We start from the raw sequence: 24,244 nt of genomic DNA, 5'->3' as shown, positions 1-24,244 counted from the left end.
ATCCGCACCATATGGACCAGGGATTCTTCATCCAAGGCCATTAGGTACGCTCTACAGCCGAGTCAATTCCACCAAAAAAGCTACTGAGGACCATGCTGCCCTTTTCTCTTTAAACCACACTGATATACATGGCTCCTCGTTCTGGCATGGCAGACTCCTTTCGGGTGTGCTTTGTCGGCAAATCTCACAATACTACTTCCCTCTGGTCTTCAAGTCGACCTCATCCTCTGAAGCAGAATCTTCAGCCCAAGAACAACAGATGGATCCTGCATTGCAGACTACTGCTTACGGCAGCTTCCTTGCCTTTCCACCCGTCTGGCTCATAGCCTCAAAGCAGGGGGTGCCGAATCATTAATCATCATTGACAAGGGTCTTGGGAGTACATTCAACACCAGTGTGACGTCAGTGGTCATCAAACTTGGACATTGAGCCTAGCCTGGAAATCGCAAAAATGTATGCTGCATAACAGCTTCTTGGACTCCCTCCCCCTAGGTATCGCTCTCCCAACAGTTTCTGGCATGTCCCTTCTTAAACTGAAGCTCCATCTGATGGGGACCTCTTTTTTAGAAGCCCATTGGTTTTGTACGGACTCCACCAGAACTTACGAAACTGCTCCTTTGGAAACAATGTAACAACACTAAATGCCTGCAACACCGCACAAATTGGTTGCCCCTGGCCACTTCAAGAATTTTACTACATAAGATAGGGAAAACCTTTCTACTTGCCTTGAACTGTCTTCTCTTCGGGGAAAGAAAACAACTTTTTGAGAGCTCTTCAATACTTTAACACTTAAAAGCTACAGTGTTCCACATTTCATTAGTAAAGTGGACTTACCTGTTTTGTAGTGCTTTACCATCTTTTGTCTTTTCTATATAATATATGTTTCATACAAATAATGTGTGGACAATCGCTCACAGAGAGTTCTGTACCAGTGTAGCATCTCTCTCACATCGAAAGAGGGAAGGAGGTATTCTCTGATACTACCACTCAAAGCCTAGTGAAAAAGAAGGGAATCCCTGCTACCTAAGAAAGGAAGACATAACTAAAATCCCTGACCAATGGGTTGATGTAAAATCTCCCCAAATTTAGAGGAATAAGAATGGACCATATGCCGAAGGCAGTCTATAACAGTTTAAGTTACTGCACATAATTTATTACACGCCAAAAGCCATGTAAAATGGGCATACTGCCACAACAGTTTATACAGCGTCACATCTGGTTCGTACTTTCATAAGTTTTGGACATTCACACTTCTATTGAAATATTCTCATAACATTTTGCATAAGAACTAAAGGGTGTTCGACTAGCTATTGGTTTTGGAACCCAAACTGGCACCGAGCTTCATATAGACTGCCCTTACATGAGTTCGCATTCAGAAACGCTTCCTAGAAATTGCTTTAGTAACTGCCAAGAGGGACGCTGAAAAGGAATGGGAAGTGGATTTGGAACTATTAGTACTGGAATGCCAGATTGGTTTGGACAGTAGTGTGCAGTTTAAGCAACTCTTTTACAAACCATGACAGTATAGTGCCAAGCAAGAGAAAATATTAGGGAAATGGAAAAAAATAGATCGAGATCTACTTTCTGGGTGCGGGTAGACCAAATAAAAGGTGCAAGTGGACATTTTACAATGAACTGATGATTTGACCAAGAGAACAATTGGGTAGTGGTGTAAGTTGCAAGATTTCTGGGGTTAGGCGTTGAAGGGTGTTCATGGCAGTTGGTTCCACTAACGGTCACCAAAAATACAAATACAAATTTGAATAAACATGACTGTTCAATGCCTATTTGCCATAGCTCACAAAAAGTCTCTACACAACTTAATCGATAAAAAAAGCTGCCCACAGTTAATGTGGCAAAGGTGGTATTGCTTACAGACATGACAAACATAGCAAACAAAAGGCACATGTTCATGAACGCAGTAATGCAAGCAAACGACAGTGGAAGAACTTGGAAGACTGTAGGTTTTGGAAATTAAAACATTTACTATTGCACTAGGAACAAAAGGCTACATTCCATAAAACTCACCTGTATTTCTCCTCGGCTAAGGTGGGTACTGTTTGTGGCAAAATCTTGTGGCCGATCCCAGGTCCCTTCAAATGTTCGCAGGTGAAAGTAATACTCTCCACCATCCCTTAGGTTGTGCTTTACCCACAGATTTTTCACATCACCTGTAAGTAAACATTGAGTGTTGAAACAGAGGTTAGACCGACTTCCACCCATCAAAAATAAAAAAGGAACCCAGACATTACTGGACAGCTCATATTATGAAGGAGATAGTACAGGTCACTCAAAGTATACTCTTCTATAGTCACCTTTCCTCCATACATTAGGTTAATCAGACTCTCGTATGGGAGCAGAGAATGATGTGGATCCGAATTTTCTTTTATAAAAGTATCATATTGCACAGGTGTGTCCATGACTTACTCTGGATCCTCCCTTGCACTTTTCCCCAGACTCCGAGTGGTCCTTGTTTCTGCACAAACAATTTGGCATCTTAAGGGAGCCATATGTAAGAAAGGGGACAATGAACTGGCACAGTAGTCATTATGGTGAATAACCTGTACTTACTTTAAAATTCTGTCCATGTCCTACATACTTAAGGAAGATAAAGCAGCATACAATCAAAATGGGTGCAATGATACAATGATGAAAAAATACCAATGATCCTGAAATAAAAAAACAACTGTCTAGCCAAAAAGATGTTGTGCATTGCACATATCTGCCTTGACCAGAATGCACATCAGCATGGACATGGGGTAGTTTGCATCACTGCCTTATAAATATCTTCAAGAGCTTTGCTCTGACCAAATGCCTCTCGGGAGGAGTGACTAATAAAACAGAACCTTCCAAGTTACAGTTGACTAGTTACCACCTGATGATGGCAGCCATGGCTGTCTAAAATGCAGTAGAGTGCTGCAGTAGCTGATAAAACAGTGATCCAATGATCTAGCCTCCTTAGGATAATCAAGGTAGAGGGTTTTAGTGCTCGCAAGGATACCCAGGGTGTGGCGACCGTTGACGCTCTGATTTAAGATTTGGGATGTGGGGATTACGTAGACCCGATTTTAAAAAGCAATCTGATCACTTTATGAAGAAAGCTGGTGAGGACAGAGTACCACTTATCCATTTGAGAGTTCAAGAAAAGGGCCTCCAAAGACAAAGCCTGTAGTCTAACAATTCTGTGAGAAACATAACTTCAACCAGAAAAGCAGTTTTCCAGATTATACATTTGAGTTCACTGCAGCCCGGGACTCATTTACTTGGAGCAGAAAGAACAATCTTCAGTCCCTAGGTCCCAGATCTTGAAAGAGTCTTTTGATAATGGGATTTGAAAGGACAAATAATTCAAAGTAGGATCTGTAGACACTAATGGAAGAAAGCTTTGCCCTGCAAGCGTCAAGTTGAATACCAGAGACTGCTGCATTAGACATTCAGGAAAAGAAGTGTTCGGGGTGGGGGAGGAGAAATATGTACCAACCAGTTAACTTATACACAAATGACAGACTAGCCCAATGACTGGAATATTGGCTTGGAAAAAAAAGTGTCCTTCCTGTCTGCCTTCAAGATGTCCAGATGGCCATATTTCAAGTCCTCAGGAACCAGTCTGACAATTCCCCAGCATTGGTCTCTTTAATCTATCATATGCTTTGAATGTTCCCTGCCGACAGGCTGTGAATCCTCGGTAACCTTATTATAGCTTATAAAAAAGATTTTTAGACTCACGTTAGTAGCTCATCCGTCTTTTTAGGTGTATTCTGCCCCAGCCAATGGAATGCTGAGTATCTAGCACCACCCAGGAGGCCATCTTTAGATTTTAACCGCACATCGTGATGAGTACTCTGAGCCATTTCTCCCGAGACAAAGTTTACATTGTTAGAAAATATTTCAAGAAAACTACTTTTCTTCCCAAATAATCATCTTTCAACAGATAAGAACATGTTACTTAGCCTTAGTAACGTTCTTTCAACTGGATGATCCTCCCACATATTCCTCATCTTTGATATTAGCTATCCAGCTTCAGAAAACAAATTTCAGCAGAGGGCGCTGTGCATCGATGCAGTCGACTCGGTGTCCCTCAAGGGCCTCTGTCTCGAGGATGATGTCATTGAAGGCATATATAGCACTCACGCAGCACCCTTTGGCTTCAGTTCTTTCTTACAGTAGAAACTACCCGCATAACCACGAGTTTGAGCGTACTAAACTTTGAAGGAGAAAAAGTTGCAATTGCATGGAAAATGCTACTGTGGGGTATGCTGGGAGGGCAATAAGGAATACGTGGAAGGACCATCCAGTCGAAAGAACGTTACCAGGGGTAAGTAACTTGTTCTTCGAATGGAGTGTCCTTCCACGTATTCCTCATCTTTGATAGACTCCCAAAGCAGTGTTTGATTTGGTGGAGGGAGTAAGAATTTAGTTGAGGACAGCTTTTCCAAAACTTCCATCCTGACCGATTGAAGACTCAAGGCAGTAATGCTTTGTGAAAGTGTGAATAGTGGACCACGTAGCAGCTTAAGAAATATTTTTGATCGGTACATCCATTTGCAGGGCTGTAGAGGTAGCCATGCCCCGGGGGTGGAATGGGCCCTTAATCCTTCCGGAGGATCCTTGCCCGTTAATCTTTAGCATTCCGAAATTGCCAGATTGATCCACCTGGATAAGGTCTGTTGTCACAGCCTGACCCAGTTTGTCACCTGTATAGCCTATAAAAAGCGGATGGTCAATACGAAGTTTGGATAGCCTAGATATGTAAAAGCTCAGAGCTCTGCGTAGATCCAATCTATGTAATCTCTCCTCGTCTTCGGCAGGATGAGGTGGTGAATAGAATGTGGGCAATACAATGTTCTGCCCTACATGAAACTCAAAAATGATTTTAGGTGAAAATAAAGGCTTAACCCTCAGAACAACCCTATCCTTGTGGAAGATAGTAAAGGGTGGCTTGGATGAAAGTGGCTGCAATTCACCCACTCTACGGGCTGAGGTTAATGCTACCAAGAGAATGGATTTAAATGTAACAACCTTAACAGACATGAATGAAAAGGTTCAAAGGGTGCACACATTAGGAATTTTAGTACAAGATTAAGGTCCCAAACTGAAACCTGGAAAGGAGATGGGGGCTGGGGGGAGGGAACACATTGGTGAGTCCCTTTGGAAAAAGTGTCACCAGTGGGATTTTGAAATTGAACATTCTTCTGACAAGCGCTTAAAGATGGATAAGGCTGCCAAATAGCCCTTAACAGTTCCAACCTGAAGTCCCAGGTTGGCTAAGGATAATAGAAAAGATAACACTTACGATGTTTTGCATAGAAAAGGGTCTACATTCTTGCCTTTGCACCAGCTGCAGAATTTGTTCCAACGGCAACGGTACAAGGATTTTGTTGCTGGCCTTCTAGCCAAAAGCAAAATCTCTATTACATCATCCGGGAGGTCCCAATCCTTGTATCTCTGCCTTTCAGAAACCATGCGTGAAGGCGGAATGTCTTGACCTCTGGATGGAGAACCCGACCCTCCTCTCGTGACCGAAGGTCCTCTCTTAGTGGAAGATGTATTGGAGGGCAGATAGACATGTCCAGAGGGTCCTGGTACCACGTTCTCCTGGCCCAATCCAAGGCAATTAGGATCATGTGTTTCTGAACTTTATCAACCTCCTGACTACATGAGGAATGACGGGGACTGGAGGAAACTCATACAGGAGTGAAAATACCCAGTCCGCTACGAATCCTAGAGCTCCTCTTGGAGGAAATTCCCTGGAGCAGTACATTTCGAAACCTCCGGTTGACACTAGTTGCAAACAGATCCATTTGAGGGTTTAGCCCAAAGGGTGAAGATCTCTTGAAGGACTTTGTGAGCTAGTTCCGGCTCGTGGGAGACTACTTTGCCTGCTCAGAGCATCCTCCGTCGTGTTCTCTTCTACAGCTAGGTGAAATGCTAATGGAGATTCCTTCTTGAATTGCCCAGTACCAAAGCTGCATTGCCTCTCTGCACAGTGGTAGTGACCCTACACCACCTCTCTTGAGGTAGTATATGGCCAGTGTGTTGTCAGTCATTATCAGGACATTCTTTCCCCATTCAGAAGGCAGAAAGGCCTTCAGCGCAAGTCTGATTGCCTTCAGGTCCAAAAGATTGATAGGTAGTTTGGACTCTGATGGAGCCCAACGACCGCTGATTGTCAATCATCCAGGTAGGGGTAGACGTGAATCCCCCCTGGCCTGAGACCCGCTGCCACCACTGCCATCTGTTTGGTGAAAACCCTTGGGGCGGAGATTAGCCCGAATGGCAGTACTCGAAACTGATCATGAGAACCGCCAACTGCAAACCTCTGATATTTTCTGTGCTTGAGATGGATTGGCACATGAAAATAAGCATCCTGAAGGGCCAATGACACCATCCAACCCTGGAGTTGGAGGGCCTGAAGGATCTGAGAAAGTGTGAACATCTTGAACTTGTCCTTCCTGAGGAACTTGTTCAAGTATCTCAAGTCCAAGATGGGTCTCAGTCCTCCGTCCTTCTTGGGTATTAGAAAATATGGTGGGTACCATGCCTGGTTCCTCTCGGTTACAGGCACCTGTTCTATAGTGCCTTTCTCTAGCAGGGTCAAAACTTCCTACACAAGGAGCGGATCTGGAATCCTCAAAGAGTGGCTATGGTTTCCAATGCACAGGCATCCGAAGTAATGTCTCCTCATTTTTTCAGATGCTGAGACAATCTCCCTCCCACTGGTGTTTTGGGACTCAAGACCTCAGAGAGGTTTGAAGCGGCTAATCCAGTAGATGTTGGCAAAGATGCTCCTGCTGCTTAACCGGGCTCAGCACCTCTCCCTTCATCCACCACAAGGGAATCTTCTTTGGCCTCCTTGCCCAGCCATTCCTCTCGCTCTTCCAACTGAGGAGAAGTAGCGAAAATATCTATCCCTCCAAGGCTGTCGACTGGGGCGAAAGGCTGAGGCTGCCTAATAGCGGCACCTATGTATTTGGCTGCCGCCTTAGAGGTCTGCGACTTCTCAAGGATTTCTTCCGCTTTGTTGCCAAAAAGGTGAGACCCGTCAAAAGGCATGTTGAGAAGTCTGGATTGCACATGCGCAAAACCAGACTTCCTCAATCACGCAAATCTGCGTATTACAGTACTAGTTGCCATGGCTCTGCTGATGCAGTCAGCAGAATCCAGACCTGATTGAAGAGACTCGCACATGCTTCCTTGCCATCTCCAACAATAGCCAAGAATCAGTCTCTTTCCTCCACCTCAGGAATGTGCTCTGCTGCCATGGAAATACAGTCCCAGTGAATGGGAATTTTGAAAGGGCACGTGTGGGGTTGGCTGATTTAAAAGCCATGTACCCTGCAGAAAATACTTTTCTTGCAGATCCATCTACTCTCGTCACCCCCATATGGAGGGATAGTTCGATAAGCTGCCTGCTTGGAAGTTGCGGTAGCTGCCTGTACCACTAGACTCTCTGGAGTGGGGTGTTTAGACAGGTAATTAGGGTCACTACCGGAATGGCAGTATTTTTCGGTCAGATTCAGATTTACTGCCGGATAAGTCTCTGGCGTCTCCCAAATTGTCAACACCCTTTTCTGGAGAGCAATATGAAATGGTAAAATAGGATCCATTTGCAGACCCATATTAAGCATGTCCATCAGATCATTCTGTTGAAATGGGACGGTAGGCCTGCTCCACCCCATGTAGTCTACAACTTTAGACATTAGCTGTCTATATGAAGCATCTACATGCTCAACAGCTTCAGGTCTACCAAAATCTAGCTCTGGTGAGGTGTTTACCCCCACTGGCCATTTGTAGACTATCAAAGATCTTTCAATCTCGATTCTTCCGAAATAAAGCTTTCCAGCCCTTTAGAATTTCAATCAGGCGACACACACTTTGGTCTCGGCCCAGTATGTAGCGCACAACTGAGATGCTTTTCTCCTTATTTTATGCTGATTCAATTTGAGATGGTACACAACTCGTACCGCACGCCCTTTTCAAATACCTTGGATCACAATGGACCATGAACAAGGCAGGTTGGTAAAATGCAATATTTATTTTAAAATTCAAAATAAATCATACAATTTTTTATATGGAGCAGCAATCACCAATGGGGTGATAATTACAATGAAATTGTGAGCAATGCACTTGGTTAACCTTCCTTTAGAACATATATACAGCACAATGGAATAGAAGCACTTTTTGATTTAGGTTAGTTAGCACAGTACAAATATCTTTTAAAGTTAACATTAACATTAACCCAAGTTAAGGTTTCCCCCTGCAATGTTCCCTCAACCCACAAATAATCGAATTCTGAGTGGATAGAAAGAAGCTGCAGGTAATCAGGAATAAGAGGCAGAAGACAGAATAAAAACATACTTTAAACCCTTCACAAAGGCCTAAAAAAGCAATTGGAAATGGCAAATGAATCAATGTGCGTTTAAATTATAATATACATATGTATTATCACAATAGCATGTAGTTCTATCACTGGCAGTCACAAGGCAATGGATCAGCAAAAGGCATACAATTTGAAAATGAGTGGAAAGTTTAGAACATATTGCAGCCAAATGACACGTGTAAAAGTTTCTTTTCAATTCCCGCTTTAAATTACCCAAACAGTTTTTAATAAAAACAGGTGAAATACTCGGATTTGGAGTTGGGTTGGGGGATAGATATATATCACAGGGACACTCTAGAGTTGAAAATAGGTCTCTAGCTATGAAACTGGATGAGTTATGCAAGATATAAAAAGGTGCGCTTTGAGCAAAATGAAGCCGTGAAATAGGAAAGTATTCAGACTAGACCACCAAAGATGGACACAGTAAGATCCAAGGTTGATTCGCGAATTCAACCCCATCATCCCAGCGCCCAACCCTGGCAGAAACCAGTCCGATCACTTGAAATGGTACTAATGGTTTAGAATTACACAAGACAAAATTGAAAAGAAATGGCGCTAGCACTTAAGTCACAGGCAGGGTGCACAGATATTTCTAACAGTTTTTTAACAAGTTATCATGATAAGAATAGGATGGCTTAGAGAATGGGACAAGGACAAAGGCAAGACAAGATAGGTTATAGGTTTCTATGGGGTAGGGATTATACTCACAGTCCACTTTTAGATTTGGGATTTTTGGACCGTCAACAGGTTCTGGTCACCACAAGGCTGCGCGCCTGACAAAAGAAAACAGCTGGGCCGTTCTGGTCACCAGATGGCAAGTACAGGGGAATGACAATTCTGGTCACTGGATACTAAAGGTCAGCTGGATGGTAGGATTGCAGCGGGCATGCAGTTAGTGGGCAGCAAGCCAGGCTGGTTCAGGATGCTTCCCAAAAGAATACCACAGCTTTCCCCTTTTTTACTGGGAGATTAGTGGGTTTTCAGAATTGAGGCCTTGCAGGGAATAGGATCAGCAAAGCTTGGGTTTTGAAGTGGGCTCTGCAGTAGGGTCAGCAATGCTGTGGCCTTGTGGTGAGGTCTGGAATCTGGATGGAGCAGGTCAGGAACACAGTGCAGAAGCTTCAGGAAGTGTGTCTGTGTGGAGTCTTGTCAGGGACTCTTATTTATAATGCATAGTTACATCAAAGTATATGGCTGGGCAGGTTTAGCCAAGCACGCCTCTAAACTACTGGATTGGCAAGGGGTGCTGGTCCCCGCCTCGCTCTATACTCGTTGGAATTCAAGGGAATCATGTCAGATTTATGATGTAAGTTTTAAATGTCCAAAACCTCCCACAATTAATTTAACTAAAATCCAGTTTTGCCCTAAATGGCACCTTTATACAGTGGAAACATCTAAACAAATTACATAAACAGGTTACATATTTTATGCAGTACATAGCAGTCCAATCCTCCTGTTTGTGTGACATTGTTTCGTTCTTCTACCATTTTTACGCGCTTTTCTGTGTGAAATATTCGTCCTAACATTCTATAACTTTATACATGTGGATCATCATTAGGGATGTAAATAGGAAAATTTGCAATGGCATCATGGATACTTTCCTTGTAATCCCTGATTCTATGCCATCTCTATTCCCAATGGGTCAGTGAATTCTACCATGTCTTCAATGAAAGCCCATGAAATCACTTTTAAACTGTGAAATGTTTACATTTTTACAAAGTCTTGCTGCAGAGATAAACGTCTTTACATTTTTATTCATAAATAGTCTTTGGAAGCAAATGGCAGTCCTTTGTCACTGGACCATTTTTTTTCTTTCTTCAGCTGCCACCAACTGTCATTTCCTCCAGAGCTAGGTGGGGGTTTACAGCTTTATTGCCCCTTCCCCACTTCTCACTTCATTGTCCTGGAAATTCCATTGTCAGTGGGTTCAGCCTAGACTATATCCTGTCCAACCTAACAATCATCACTGGGGTGTTAGTATCTGATGAGACACTCCTGTTGGTAGCACCCCCCCCCCCCCCACAAGCAGAAACCAATTTTTCTTTTGGAACTTTCAAAATCTAGCCAATATGGTTTAACAGTTTTACTTTCTTATATTTGGTCCTGAATTAAACAAGCCTGTTGAATAAAATAACCTTTGTGTGTATTTTCCCCAACAACAAACCCCTTCACATTGCTAGATAATGGCAGGCTTTCATTCAACAGTTTACTTTTAAAATGGGCCTTTCTCTCCTTGAGTTTGCAAAGCCCATTTTACATCTGTGGTGAAAAGCTGGCATTTCTTTTTAAATTCAGTTTTTCATCCCCATCAGATTCCCACATTGTTTTGCACCAATTGTTAGTTTCTCCTGTAGGCAAAAGTTTTGTTTAGAGCACTGAAGCATTGAAAATGACATGTGCACAGAGCTATGATTTATTTTGCAGGGTTCATTCCTTTGACACTTTGTAGCACAAAATAAAGCGTTTGCCGTGCACGGCAGAAAGGGAAGTTTCTTGGGCCTTTTTTTCAGATTTGGCATAACAGAGCTTGTCATTAGGGGGTCATGCATGGTTTTGCTGAAGCACAATGGGGATATGAATGTGCATGGCAGGGCCTTATTAATAACAGTAGTTTAAGGAAGAGCATATGAAAATAGCATCAGCAGCATTATTTTAAAGGTGAAAAAGTTTCCTTTTTAATCGGGATTATGGGCTGCAGCAAGAAAACGCTGCTTTTTCACTTTATTCCATTTGTATATGTCAGAACACAGTGGCACGCTCCCTCGGTGTGTCCCCCCGTTCCATCCTGCCCAATATGTGCTTGGCAAGATGGTGCAGGCATCTTTTTGTTGCAGCAAAACTCAGTTTTGAGGCCATGGTGCTCACAGGAGCCAGCACAACCATTTTGCTGTTTCTGTTGAAGCGCAGCTTGGTTTTGGAGAAATTCTGTTCAGTGGGTCAATATAACCCACATGGCACATTTGGTGTGCCAAACTGAATACTAAAAGGCACATCATTGTCTGATGGCTCATTTTCCTCAAATTGAGTTGAGAGATTTGAAATCTTTGCTTGGCAAAGGAATATAGTTCTTGTCTGGTATAGGCATTGTCTGGTATAGGTATTGAAGGTTTAATACATTGTGAACATCGACGCTCGAGGAGTCTAACTTTTTCAGCTTTGATGGCGCCATTGGTTTATATGGCGCCGTTGGCGTCGACGGTACGGTTGGCGTTGATGGCGCAGCTGGCGTTGGCAACCTCGACTTATGTTTGGACTTATGGCTCAAAGTATTCTTCTGTGACTTGTCATTGCGTCGAGGTCTCGGCGGCTCTCGATGAGGATCTGGCCTTTGCCCAGGGCTTGACAGCGCACACGATTTGGCTCAAGCCCTTTCCTTACCAGCTTCTTTGCATGGGTTGCCGAGGGTTTTTGGAATATTCTTTTCATTTTCGATCTAAATGCTTAACATTCAGGAGGTGTGGAGCTTTTAGTAGGACAAGATACCCTCTCTGGGGAGGTGTCTGACCACGAAGTCTAAGAAGGCGACCTGTGGTGCCACTCCTTAATCTTGATCTTTTAACCTTCTTCCTTCATTCAAAGGTTTCTTAGACGGGGTCGTCGAAGGGGATTGATGAGGATTTTTGGGGGTTTTTACCTATTGCAAATTTCCCCTTTTGCTCCTTCAAAGCCTTTTCGGTCATTGACTGGCACTGGGAGCAGGCCTGAGGTCTTATGCTCCACCCCGAGACACCCGAACAAAGAAGCGCGCCATAGTTTCACATCTGCCACCTCCTTGAAGAACAAGACCTCAATGTCCTTGGTCTTACTGAGACATGGTTCACGGGCGGCACTATCACAATCTTCGACACACTCCTCCCTGATGGCTACAAGATCCTCTCCGCACCCAGATCATCCCGGTCCGGTGGGGGGGGGTAGCCCTGATCTTTCCTGAGTGGATTCCTACGTCTATCATTCCCACTCAGACCTACTCCTCTCTTGAATGCCCTGTCTATAGGCTCTTTCTCTCTCTCTCTCACCTACCCATTCTCTTATTGTGGCTACCATCTACCAGCCTCCTGGTCAAATCACCTAATTTTTCTCTGAGTGGGAGAACCTTTCCTCCTCCCTCATGGCCTCTACCACTCAACTCCTCTTCCTCGGTGACCTCAATATACATTTAGACTTTCCTTGTTCCTCCTCTGTACTCTTCTGTGACCTCTGTGACTCCCTCTCCCTGTCAATCTACCCCATCAGGCCCGATTCACTCTGTAGGGCACACACGCTATGTCTTGATCTCCTCTGACCTCCCCCTCTCCATCCCTCTGACCACTCCTCTCTCTCCTGGAACGATCCCTCCCTCCTCTCCTCTCTTCTCATCTCATCTCGTCTCTCCCTCTCTTACCCCCCAAGCCAAGCCTACCCAAACACTGCTCATGAAGCGTGTGTCAGTTGAGGCTTTTTCTGCCACTCTGCCCTCCCCCTCTATCTCTGGCTGTCGCACATCCTCACACAGCCCTGTCTCTGCTCTACGCTTCAATTTCTGATACTCTTGATGCTCTTGCCTCTGTCATGAGGATACGATGGAAGTCCAAAGCCAAGTGCAATTCCTGTCCACCCTCTCCACCCCGACCCCTCATCTCCCATCTCCATCTGTGCTTGCAGGCCCTCCTTTAGCCACCCCCTACCATCCTTCTTTTCCTTTCCTCTTTTCTGCCCTGACAAGGTCGCTAGACAAGTCCGATCCATGAAAGCCTTGTCAAAACAGGCTCATCCTTGTTCCTCTAAAACCATCAAGGACCACATTGACACCCTCGCTCCGGCCCTTGCAGATTTTTGCAACCACTCCTTTACCTCAGGATCCTTCCCCTCCTATCTGAAGCACTCTGAAGCACTCCCTTTTGGATCATCTTCTCAAGATGCCCACAGCTGATCCTTCTTGTCCAGCTAACTATCGCCCAATTTCCATTACTCCCTTTCTGGGAAACCTCTGGAAAAGTTGGCCATCTCTCAATTTAACCTTCATTCCAATTCTGTTGGGTGTCTCCTTGACCACCAGTCTGGCTTCAGAGCTGCCAGAAGCACGGAAACTGCTTTCCTGAACATCCATTAAGATCTACTCTCCAACCTTGACTCTAACATTCCCTCTGTCCTCATCCTCCTCGATCTCTCTTCTGCCTTCGACACGGTCAACCATATCATCCTGCTCAACTGTCTCCGGGTATCACTGATCAGGCTCTGGCCTGTCTGACCCGTTTCCTCTCCGATCGACCCTTCCTATCATGTACCTTCATCTCTACCTGTGGTGTTCCCCAGGGGTCTAACCTCTCGCCCTGGCTTTTCAACCAATACCTGGCAACTCTTGCCCACTGCATTGCCATTTTCTGCTCAAATTTCCAGTGCTACGCTGACAACACTGAACTCATTTTCAGGCTGCCCTCGGCCACCTCCTTCTCCCCTCTCTCATCTCTGATTGCCTAACTGCCATTCAAGATTGGTGTGCCGCCAATGATCTTTGTCTGAATGCCAGCAAGAGGAAGATCCTCCTCATCGGCACACCATCACCATCCTTTACCCTCACTCTCTGGCCGGCTTCCCTTGGCACTCCTCCTACCCCCACCTGTGAGGCTAAGAACCTCAGGGTCATCTTGACTCCACACTCTCCTTCTCCGCCCACATCTCTGAGGTCGCTAAAAAGTCAAACTTCCTACTGCACCTCCTCAGAGGTATCTGCCTTTCCTCTCCTTCCACCAGAAGCTCATGGTCTCCCAAGCTCTGGTTCTCTCTAGGTTGGTCTATTTTAGCAGCCTCTTTCTAAATCTACCTGCCTCTACTCTCTGCCCTCTGCAACTAATCCATGAACAGGACTGAGACTTGTCCTTGGCCTCAAGCCCTGGGATCGTATCTCTCCAGCTCTGAAATCTCTCCATTGGCTCCCAGTGGGTGCAAGGATTAAACTCAACACCCTCTGCATTGTCCACAAGGCTTTCTGGGGCCTGGGTCCAAAATACCTTCAGCTAGCCCTCCGCAAATACCTCCCCTCTCAAGCTCCTCTAACTCCCTCAAGGTCAGTTGTGTTTCAAAGAAACGAGCTGGGGGTAGATCTGTCTTCGGCTAGGGCCTCCCTCTGGAACAGCCTCCCTGCTGCTCCAAAACTTGAGAAGAATCATCTCTGGTTTCGGAAGCACCTCAAGACCTTTTTCTTCTGCCTTCGCTCCCCTCTCCCCTGCTGATCTGTTCTCTCTTGGCACCGTGCACCTGGCCACCCTCTGTCCTCCTCGCAGGGGTACCTGCTCACCCTGCCACCCTCCCGCACTGCCTCCAGGCCACCCCTTGCACTGGGGTCTGTATATGTACTCATATAGCCCCCCCCTTTTTCATCCTGCACTTATCAGACCTACTCTGTCTGCTCCCTTAAACCTAGCACTTGCAAATTGTTGGCTGCACTACCACTGTTTGTTGCCTTTATTTTTTTATTATTTTTTTACCTGTTTCTCCTTTGCTTCGCACTTTCCACTTCTCGCCCCTTCCATGCACTTTTACCCTCCCCCTTTCCCATGCACTTGCGCATTCTCAATGTCACCGGGCCTAGTAAAATCATTGTTTTGTTCTCCCCGGTTCCCCTCCCTTGTCGCGCTCTGAAACACTTGTGTACGAGTGTGATGGAAGATCCAGTCGACAAACCAGCCCACAAAGACAACAGGGACGACGACACCTGTGTTGGTGGTGCATGGCATATCGCCTACGTCAATACAGTCCCCAACAGGAATTTCCTCATCGACGAGTACAACAAAAAAGATTCTGGACAACTTCCTTGTCGACGGACACTATGCTGAAGCCATTAAGGGATGACAAAAAGACCACAAGGAGTCAAAAAACGAAAGATTCAAGGATCCAACCAAGTGGGCAACAGTTGGAAAAATCACCTTCTGTATGAGCCACATCCACAGTATTTGAATCAATCTGCAGAGGAGGGAGATCTTCTTCCAGCCACCTCCCATTGTCAGTCAGTAAGAGTACTGCCAAGAGGGAAAATATTCCTTTAGACCCCATATAAATAGCTTTTAGGTTGAGGTGAATATGTTTATCCTGTAAAGTTTGTACTTCTACTGAACATTCAAGGAATTAACCTTTCATTAATTGAGTCCTCTGCGCAGTCCAACAGCACAATATTGACTTAGGATTGTATACTGATTGGATTGGGGAACATCTCACCAGGTGGACCTTGTGTTCACCAAAACTACAGACTACGAGCTTTACAACTGAGGTGGGGGGTGGTCACTTCAGATTCAAAACCCCAGTCCACCCTCTTACAGGATAAGCATATTAACCAAAGTTGTAAAACAGAGAGGCTTGCAGTGGCAATGACAAAAACAAAAGAGTTCCCTTTGGAAATGTTTTTCTGATGGATTACTCTTTCCACACAGATTCTTCAACTTAATATCCTGCAAGTAAAAGTATAACTTTGCAGTCTTTCTGCCACAAGGGGTCACATTTCTGCTCCATTGGATCCATGTCACTGGTCCCAATGACTCCAAAGGAGGACATGGATGATAGGTAATTTGTCCTTTTAAGGGATGTCTTCCCCTCGGATGCCTCTTATTAAAGTCTCCCAAATCTCTAAAGAAACCATCGCCCAACAGGAAAATCTAGCACAGCAAAACCAAAGCATACCAACTAGCAGATCAAGGAATCAAGGTAGTAATGTTTGGTGAGCATATGCAGAGATGTCCACATTGTGGCCAGATAGAAGTGCACAACAGGGATACCTCCTCTGCCAAGCAGAATTTGCTGTCAGGCTTCTGGTAGAAAGAGCACCAAGACCTGTAGGCACTTCCTTTTTGCCCATACCATAGCATTTAGAAATACAGGGAATTCCACCTGGATATGGCCGGTTTACAATCACTTCCAGCGCAAGCAAGTTGACAAAGTGCTGGTCATTCTTCCTGAAGGCTCTCATAGTAAGAGCACTCCGGGATCAGACGATACACCCTTTCTTCTGTCAGACAGATGAGGTAGAGGGGTGAGGGCAGGAAGATGGATCTTCTGTGACAGATTTCACAACATTTAGAGGGGAAGAATTGTTTAATCTTCAAGGTCACCTTTTCTGTGGAGAAGTCTACATAAGGAGGCTTGACAGAATGTTCCTTCACATGAACGAGATAACTACAAAAATGTCCTTAAGGGTGAGCATCTTCAAAGGTCTTGAATGCAACAGCTCAACCGCCATCAAATACATTAGCTAGAACAAGATTAAAATCCCACAAAGGAAAAAAACCAGCGTGGTGGAAACTGGTTAGCTGGTTAGTTGTTTTAAAGATTGAAATATTGGCCAAGTACCCCCTAAAAGTGCCAATCTGAAAGGACAATACAAAGGACTATGGCCCTTTCCATTGCACTTACCAGAGAACCAGCTCCACCTGCAAGCATAGATCTATTTGGTAACTTGCCTTCTGGCTGAAAGAAACACATCTAGGATCTTGTTGGGCTTGTACCACTCCATGTAATTCAACATCTCTGCAGCCAAGCATGAAGGTTGATACTGTTACGGCTTGGATGGAAGAGTGCCTACAGCCTGGAAGAGCTGATGCCTTCCCACCAGGTAGTGCCTGGGAGGACAGACTTTTTTAATGTATTTATTTACAGTGGTATGCCCAACGAGTGTTCATTCCATTCTTTTCAATGTATCTTTGAATCTTTAAACAATAAATGAACGGTTTGCGTATCAATATAATCAACCAAATATGCTATTTATTGGTGTATTTCTAACCTTTAACAATATTAGGTTTTCTTTTTCTTCTTTTGCAGCCCTTCTTCACATTATGTACTTGTCATTTCCAGCTGATCAAATTATACAAAATCAATTTTTACGAAAAGACAAACATTTTTTCAATATGCAAGATCTTAAAAAAAATAACCCTTCCGCTCCTCTTGTTCCTTCTTTCAACCTGGAATCACCCAATCCTCTATACATATTCTTCCTCCAGTGTCTTGGGGTGTTCGCTGCACAGGTGTAACACTGCTTTAATCCTGAACATTCACAGCAACCGCTTCTGGAAACAGCCAAATACCTGTTGCAAAACTGGGGTGACACTTCCATACAAAGAAAAAATTCCTTCCGAAGACAGTACCAAATCTACACTAGAGGTCTCACTAAACTTGCAAGTGTAAATAAGAAAACATTACTTTTTCCTTTCTTACTTTTTATTCCTAGGAAGGACTCTTATAAGCGTTTTTTTAATCTATTTCCATTTACCCGATACATTGGGGAATCTTTTGTTTTACAAAGTTTCATTACCGTAATAGTAGATATTTTCCCCTTTGCCTGTTCTTATGGTGGCAAATAAGAATCAGGACAGAGGCAACGGGTTGAAGAGTTTATTTGAACACCCACACCCTAAGGTGTCCCCAAGTTTCTCAGCCTTACTCAGATAAAAAGAAAAGAGAGTGCTTGTCAGGATGTACTACAAAAATACATTAAGTCAGCTGCCCAGAAAACTGTTGTAGATGACTTCTGTCCCTACTACTATAAACCGGGAAAGCCTTAATTCTAACAAAGGCACAATAAGGGCTTTTGCCCAAACAAAAGGGTTTCTGGTTTCTGAGCCCAACCTGATGCCTAGAAGAATTAATGTCCTGTCACAATTAACTTGATGGAGGAATAATGACAACTCACCGTTATTTGTTATCTCAGGAGAACCTTTATTCTTTTGTTCAATTTTTTTAAGCAGCTAGTGAGCTGTATTGGGGTTACTGAGATTGGCTGGAGGTTCACTTCTCCTCTTGTTTTGGTAAGACGGTGACTAATGATTTTTAGCTTGAACTCTGCAATATTTGTGGAGAAAATGAAGATAATGAGAACATTTAAAGAAGTCCAGCTCAGGATTTGGGTCTCACCGTAGGCTGGAGTCTGTATTCCCCGGTTTCGGCCTGTATTCTCCTCTCTTTATTTAACTTCTGTGAGCATTCACACAGTTTTCATTCAGCTTGCGTGAAAGTCAATACTCTCGATTTATTTCCCTTGAAGCACTCGCCCGCTTTGAATGCCTCACGGCCGCTTATTTATAGCAGTCTGTTTACTTCAAACTTGGTTTTATAGATATAAGCCTCTTTCAGTCCTTATGACACAGCCAGGATGGCGAACACGTCATTTCCCTTTTCCCTCGCTCCGGGCTAACTTCAAATATGAGCACACTTTCTATCCGCATTGTTGTATTTATATGGATATACAACCGTATCAATTTCAGTTCATTCCTCCTCAGCCGTAGCATTTTTATTCAGCTGCTTTCAATCATGTCAATTCATCCCTCTTTTACTCACAGACAAGTCGCTTGGCGTTCACTTCTCTCCGGCGGCTCGCAGCTGGTGACAGAACGGATTTCTTTTCCTCAGACTTTCGGCTTCGAACGTGAGCCTCTTCAGATGCGTCCCTGGTCTCCCGTGACAACTGTTTAAAAAACAACTCGTTAGCTTCACTTTGTCTGCGACGCTGCCCAACGTGGTCGCTTCTCTTCACACAGCCTAATGTGACTGAATTAATTCAACTTTTTTCCCCTCTGTAAAAACTTTATTCGAGTTGCGCTTCAGGATGCCCAATTCAAATGTTCCTTCTTCCTCTTCAAAAGCTGTCTGCAACGAACAACACACACATTAGAGGAAAGCCCACACGCATCCTGCTGTTGACTTGTGATTCGTTGTTACACTCTTCCATCAATCCTTAGGGACCCGCCTCCTGCAGCTATCCACGCACCCCTTCCCTGCCATGATGTGCCGTGTTGCTGCCCTTTCCCTTACCGCTCACCTCATCCTGGTTAACCCTTTCACATGTCCAGACAACAAATGTCTCACGCTATGCCACATTGGGTTGGGCGTCTGTCTTTGATTAGTCCCTTTTTCCATGGGATACCAGGATTTTCTTTACATCTCTGCTCTTTTTCCACCCTTGGGAACTTCATGGTTCGTGTTTCCAGATCAGGTACTCTCCTTGATCTCCACACCAAGGAATCACCAGGTATTTTCGCCAGTTAACTGCCTCCTGGGTTTCATCCTGCATTGAGGGTCTGGTTTCTCCAACCCTGCCATGGGGTCTCAGGCCTTTGCGCCCTCCTTCTGGTTCCATGGAGCAACCGCATACCTTCTTTCTCTGTGTGGTGCGTCTCTGGGCAGCAGTTTCAGTAGGCTAATGCGGCTTATCCATTAGGGTTTCTTCGCGGTGTTTTGCATATCATGGAGCTGGCGCAGTCTTCCTGCAGAGCTTCAACATCATTTACGCATTCCACTGCTTGTTCACAGTTCAGGTGTTCTCGAAAGCTCTAGACTCTTGTGGGCCATGACCGGCTTCTCCAGGTCTTCTCTCAGCAGGGTTACAGAATATTCTATGGGCTTGGCCACAAGGCTATCCGCCACTCTGAGCATGTGCTCTCTTTCCGTCAGACCTTTCCTCCCCTGCAGCTAAGCAACCTACTCTCCCTCGATGGCAACGTTGATTTGGTCTTTATCCTCAACAAAACCAGGGAATGGGTCGATCTGCTGCTCTTCCTGCTCTGCTCTGAGGAGTCAAACCATACCAGCCATTTTCTGTAGGAAGATGGACATTATTATACAGTTGAACTCGCATAGAACCAACGAAACTATTAGGCTCTTAAGACAAGGGAAGATAAGGACTTCCTGTTTAAGGATTGCCTGCCATTTAAGGAGGCAGAAAGGGGGGGGTCGTCACATCCAGAGAGATCACGCTTGCCCTGTCCCATATGGTGTATAAAGCTTAGTGGGCTCAACTTCCTAGTCCCAACGTGGGTGGCTCCGCCTTGATAGGGCGCAAATTCCTTGGATTTGTCACATTAAAGATTATATTTTTTAGAAAACTATTTTGTGGCCATTTTTGGTATAAATTAAAAGTAAGTACTGTCTCTATTAAACACTCCTCCTGAGAGGTGGGCCTGGGCTGCTCTGTCATTACTACTACTTGGAGAGCCTGGTGAGCTTGAAGGAATCACTAGCTGTACCTAATTTGGGAAGAGGCCGAAAGACTACTGCCAAAATCTCCCCAACAATGGCCTTGGCCTTGTCAGCTAGAAACTGGACACTTCTCTAATACGGAAGCAAGTATGGCCAGCCTGTTGTCTGCAGCTCAAGTGTATGGATTGTTCCTTGCAACCATGGTGTACCAGAAGACACTAATCCCGTCGGGCCGTTCATGTGTACATCCAACAAATCCTTCAAAGAGTCATCTGTGATGGTGTTCCCTCAAAAAAACGAAGAAAATGATTAGGCTGAAAACAGTTTTTTTAGTCTAATTAACTTTTTTGCACTTTTAATCCCAATAAATAGATAGGGAGTGGGGTGAGGGAATATATTAGGATAGGGGGGATGTTGTGGGGGCTGTGGGTCTTCCTCCTGCATTTAAACAAAAAAAACTGCAAAAAATGAAAAAGTATTTTGGAAATTTGAGGAAAAAACAAACTCAGTTTTCAGCTTCATTTTTTTTGTTCCTGGCACTTCAATGTATAGCCTCCGATTACTCAACTGAAGCCAAGGTTGCTGAAAAGGACTACCCAATTCGTCTGATGTCCCCACCGCAGCAGTTGGTGTGAACAGTGTTTGAGACAAGCAAGAGACCTGTCAAGTTGCCCCTCAACCAAGACCATTGGCAGCTTAGCAGCCACATGCGCAATTGAGCCTCTGATAACAGAACGATGCAGGAGGTCATGAGACCCAGAAAGCGTTCTAAGAATTGGAAAGCTGAAACATCTGATGTGAACAAGGTCCTTTGGGGAATGAAGGGCAGCCTATGTCCCGAACCGTCTGATAAACCACAGCATCTAAAGATGTGCAGGTCTGTGACTGGACTGAAGTGGAGGGAAAAATCACAAGCTGTTGAGCAGATGACAAGCCTGGTAAACACTCCAGATCTAGAGAGTACACTGAAATGAGCCAGTTATTTAGGGAGGTAAAAGCATGAAACCATTTGTTATGACTAGCAACCACTAGAGCCAACAGCTAAATCAAAATCCTAGAAGCCTATAGTTAGTGTAGAAGTAGATTTTGAATATCTGCAGACCCCTAAACCTTGCTTTTTCCCCATACTTTTTTGGATCGCTGACCTATTTTGGGATTAGAGGGATTCTACTCATGCCACATTACACTGCAACAATTAGTATACATTTGTGGGTGGCCTACACCCCATTTTGCCCCTGGGGGATTACATCACATTACATTGGTTTTGGGGAGTAGGTTATGGTGGTTGTAGTTTAGGTTTTGCTTCACCAGGGGTGCAAGCAGATTTACCACTTGGGTACCCCAATGTAGGTTTTATTTTTTAGGTCCTCCCCATGGCCATTTTGTTTCTTGGATTTGGACAAAGCTCTGGTCCTGGTTTTTCACATCTGGGCATCCTTCATGGGCCTTACTCATCCTCCCTATGGATTTCTTTGGTTTGGGCCATCCAGGGAACATTGTCCAGGCTGTTCTGCTATTGCTTCATGCCAGTATCCGCCAGGCCCTCCCGCTTTGGTGTTGGAAACCGCAACTGCATGGAAGAGTCTTCAAACCCCAATACCCTAGCCCAATCTGCTCCTCTCGCATCTGGGTCATATCAATGCTGGGACCATTTCTACTTCTATGCTGCCCTCGTTTGCCTGCCAATCTGTGGAAATCTATATTGTTCAGGTCGTTGCATCCTTCTTGTGCCACCTTAATTGCTGCGTTCACTTCTGGATGGTTGGTGAGACATCTAGGAAGGCTGATTGTTCTTTTGGACTGCTGGGGATTTCATTGGATCAGGGTTCCAAGTTCCTGGGTGTCCGGATCATTCATTTTACCATCTAAAATGTAGATCTATACTTACCAGAAATGTTTTGACTTACTGGATCCATAGTGCAGTATACTGCAAGGAAATATCTACCTCCAAGCAATGGGCTGGTGGGTTATTCCTGCTACTCACCGACAGGAGTCCACGTAGTAAAAGGTTTCTGCAGGGGTACTTCAGCCGCAATGCCCCACTAACTTACATTGGGGCAGAATCCTGCTAGATGATCTTGTCCTCAGTGACATCTTTCCTGTGTTCACTCTAGTACCCTGAAGTTTAGGTCCAAAGACTATAAATGTAGTTGCTGCTCCCGATTTTCTCTGCATATTTAAAGTCCTGCATTACATTCTTGTTTTATGACCGGCTTTGTTACCATGTTCCCTTTTAGGATACTAATGTATCATTGTCTACTCTATATTTGTAAGAAGTTCTTGCAAATAGCACTAAAGCCTGATGTATTCTAGTCTTGTGTAGCACTCCTGTATTTAACTGCTTTGGTGAAGTCCCATCTTTACCTTCCTGCCATTGAATTTCATTGCTATTATGTGTCACTTTTTGCTACATGTAGGTATTTACTTTTAATAGGAGTGAAACGGTTCCTTGAGGCAAAAAATGTAAATCCAAATCCAAAATCAATTTATATTTACAAGTATAACCCCTTTTCTCTCTCCCCTACCTCATTATATTTACTGTGTAGAGTTAATTTGGACCATCCATGTTCCTATCTGCTAGAGGGGCAAGAATACTGTGACTGTTTGTGTGCCAATGTGGATACTGCTCAAGATTCTACACATGAAATGGTTCACTGTGTCTAGGTTCCCTTGTCTCGCTCCCTCTTTAGACTATATGCATACTATCACCACATAGTGGCCTTACATATTAGCAGTTTTGTTGGAACGTGTCTTAATTGACAATTTTCTATACATATACTAGCTTCCTCATGTTGTGGGACTAAAGTACTCATTTTCAGCATGACTGATGTTTTACTTTTTTTAGGTTGTACACGATTCCATCAAACACATTTACTTTGTGGACTTCTGGTTCAACTCTGGTATGCCAATTTTTTTCTTTTAATGGAGGGGATCCAAACAAAAAAGTAGATTTAGTAGAGTCAAACTAAAAGACCACAAAATAAATTTGATCAATGGAATAACTTTAAAGGATGTTTTCAGTATACAAGTGATTGGTTGTTCCCTCGGTTATCAAGTGCTACACATTGATCGCCTTCCAGCCCTCCTTGCCATCGGATGTTAAGCCCGACTGCTCGCTTCTCTACTTGCTTGTACAGGGGCATTGCTTTCCTTTTTCTTAGATTTGTAGTTATGCCATTAGTCTAGGAGGTAGTATAACCTCATCAGATGCCTGTGTTAAGACAGGATTTCATCTTTAGGAATTCTGTAGGTGCTTTTTGGGGTCCCGTTAACCTTTTCTTTCCCCCTTTTTGTACACCTCTTTTGAACCTTTTTTGGTGAGCAGAGGGACTTCTTCTGGTCTCCCTGCCACTTAAATCCTTTTTGACTAAGAGTAAACTACCCTTGGGTCGTCTATAAAGCTCCCTGACCCAAGATAGCTTCTTAAGCACCCCACTTGTGCCGTAGGACAATTGAATCTATCTGCCTTGGTTTTAGGGAGTGGGCTAGTAGCAATTGGGATGTACTTTGGATTCACGGGGGAAGAAGAAGGGTAATTTACCCAATGAGTGTTCTGCTCCAACGTGGTACTCTGTACTTACTCAGGAAAGGTCTCTTTGCACTTCTGGAGAAGGGTGTAAAGAGGAAAACCTCAAACTGCAGAGTCGAAATGCACATCTGAAAACCATCCAGTTAACGGATCTATGTGAGCAGTCACTGAAAGACACCTTGGTTGTGTTGAAGTCCAGTCTTTGCCCACAGTGGAAATAAAGATTGATAAAAGCAGATATATAGGGATAATCATCGGTTTTAATAGGATGTGCTTTAAAATAGTAATTTTAAGTATATATACATGCTAGAGGGGGTCAATTTGCTCTGAATCCTAGATAAATGCTTGATAGAATTGGGGGTCTTATTTGCATATTACCTAGGGGTACTGTAATATATCAC

At 44.2% G+C, this 24,244-nt stretch overlaps 1 protein-coding gene across 2 annotated transcripts in view; it reads right to left on the bottom strand.

The window, feature by feature from the left end:
- The window catches only part of IQGAP3 (IQ motif containing GTPase activating protein 3), a 1,503,259-nt gene that overhangs the window by 1,008,813 nt on the left and 470,202 nt on the right, over positions 1-24,244 (bottom strand). For both annotated transcript variants that reach the window (XM_069607146.1, XM_069607147.1), the window contains exon 18: positions 2,029-2,171. In XM_069607146.1, the coding sequence (XP_069463247.1) occupies positions 2,029-2,171 (143 nt within the window). The remainder of the gene's footprint in view (positions 1-2,028; positions 2,172-24,244) is intronic.

This window comes from Ambystoma mexicanum, chromosome 1p, assembly GCF_040938575.1.
Source record: "Ambystoma mexicanum isolate Mex_15411 chromosome 1p, UKY_AmexF1_1, whole genome shotgun sequence".
Classification (NCBI taxonomy): Eukaryota; Metazoa; Chordata; class Amphibia; order Caudata; family Ambystomatidae; genus Ambystoma; species Ambystoma mexicanum.
This window is presented reverse-complemented; position numbering and strand designations above follow the sequence as displayed.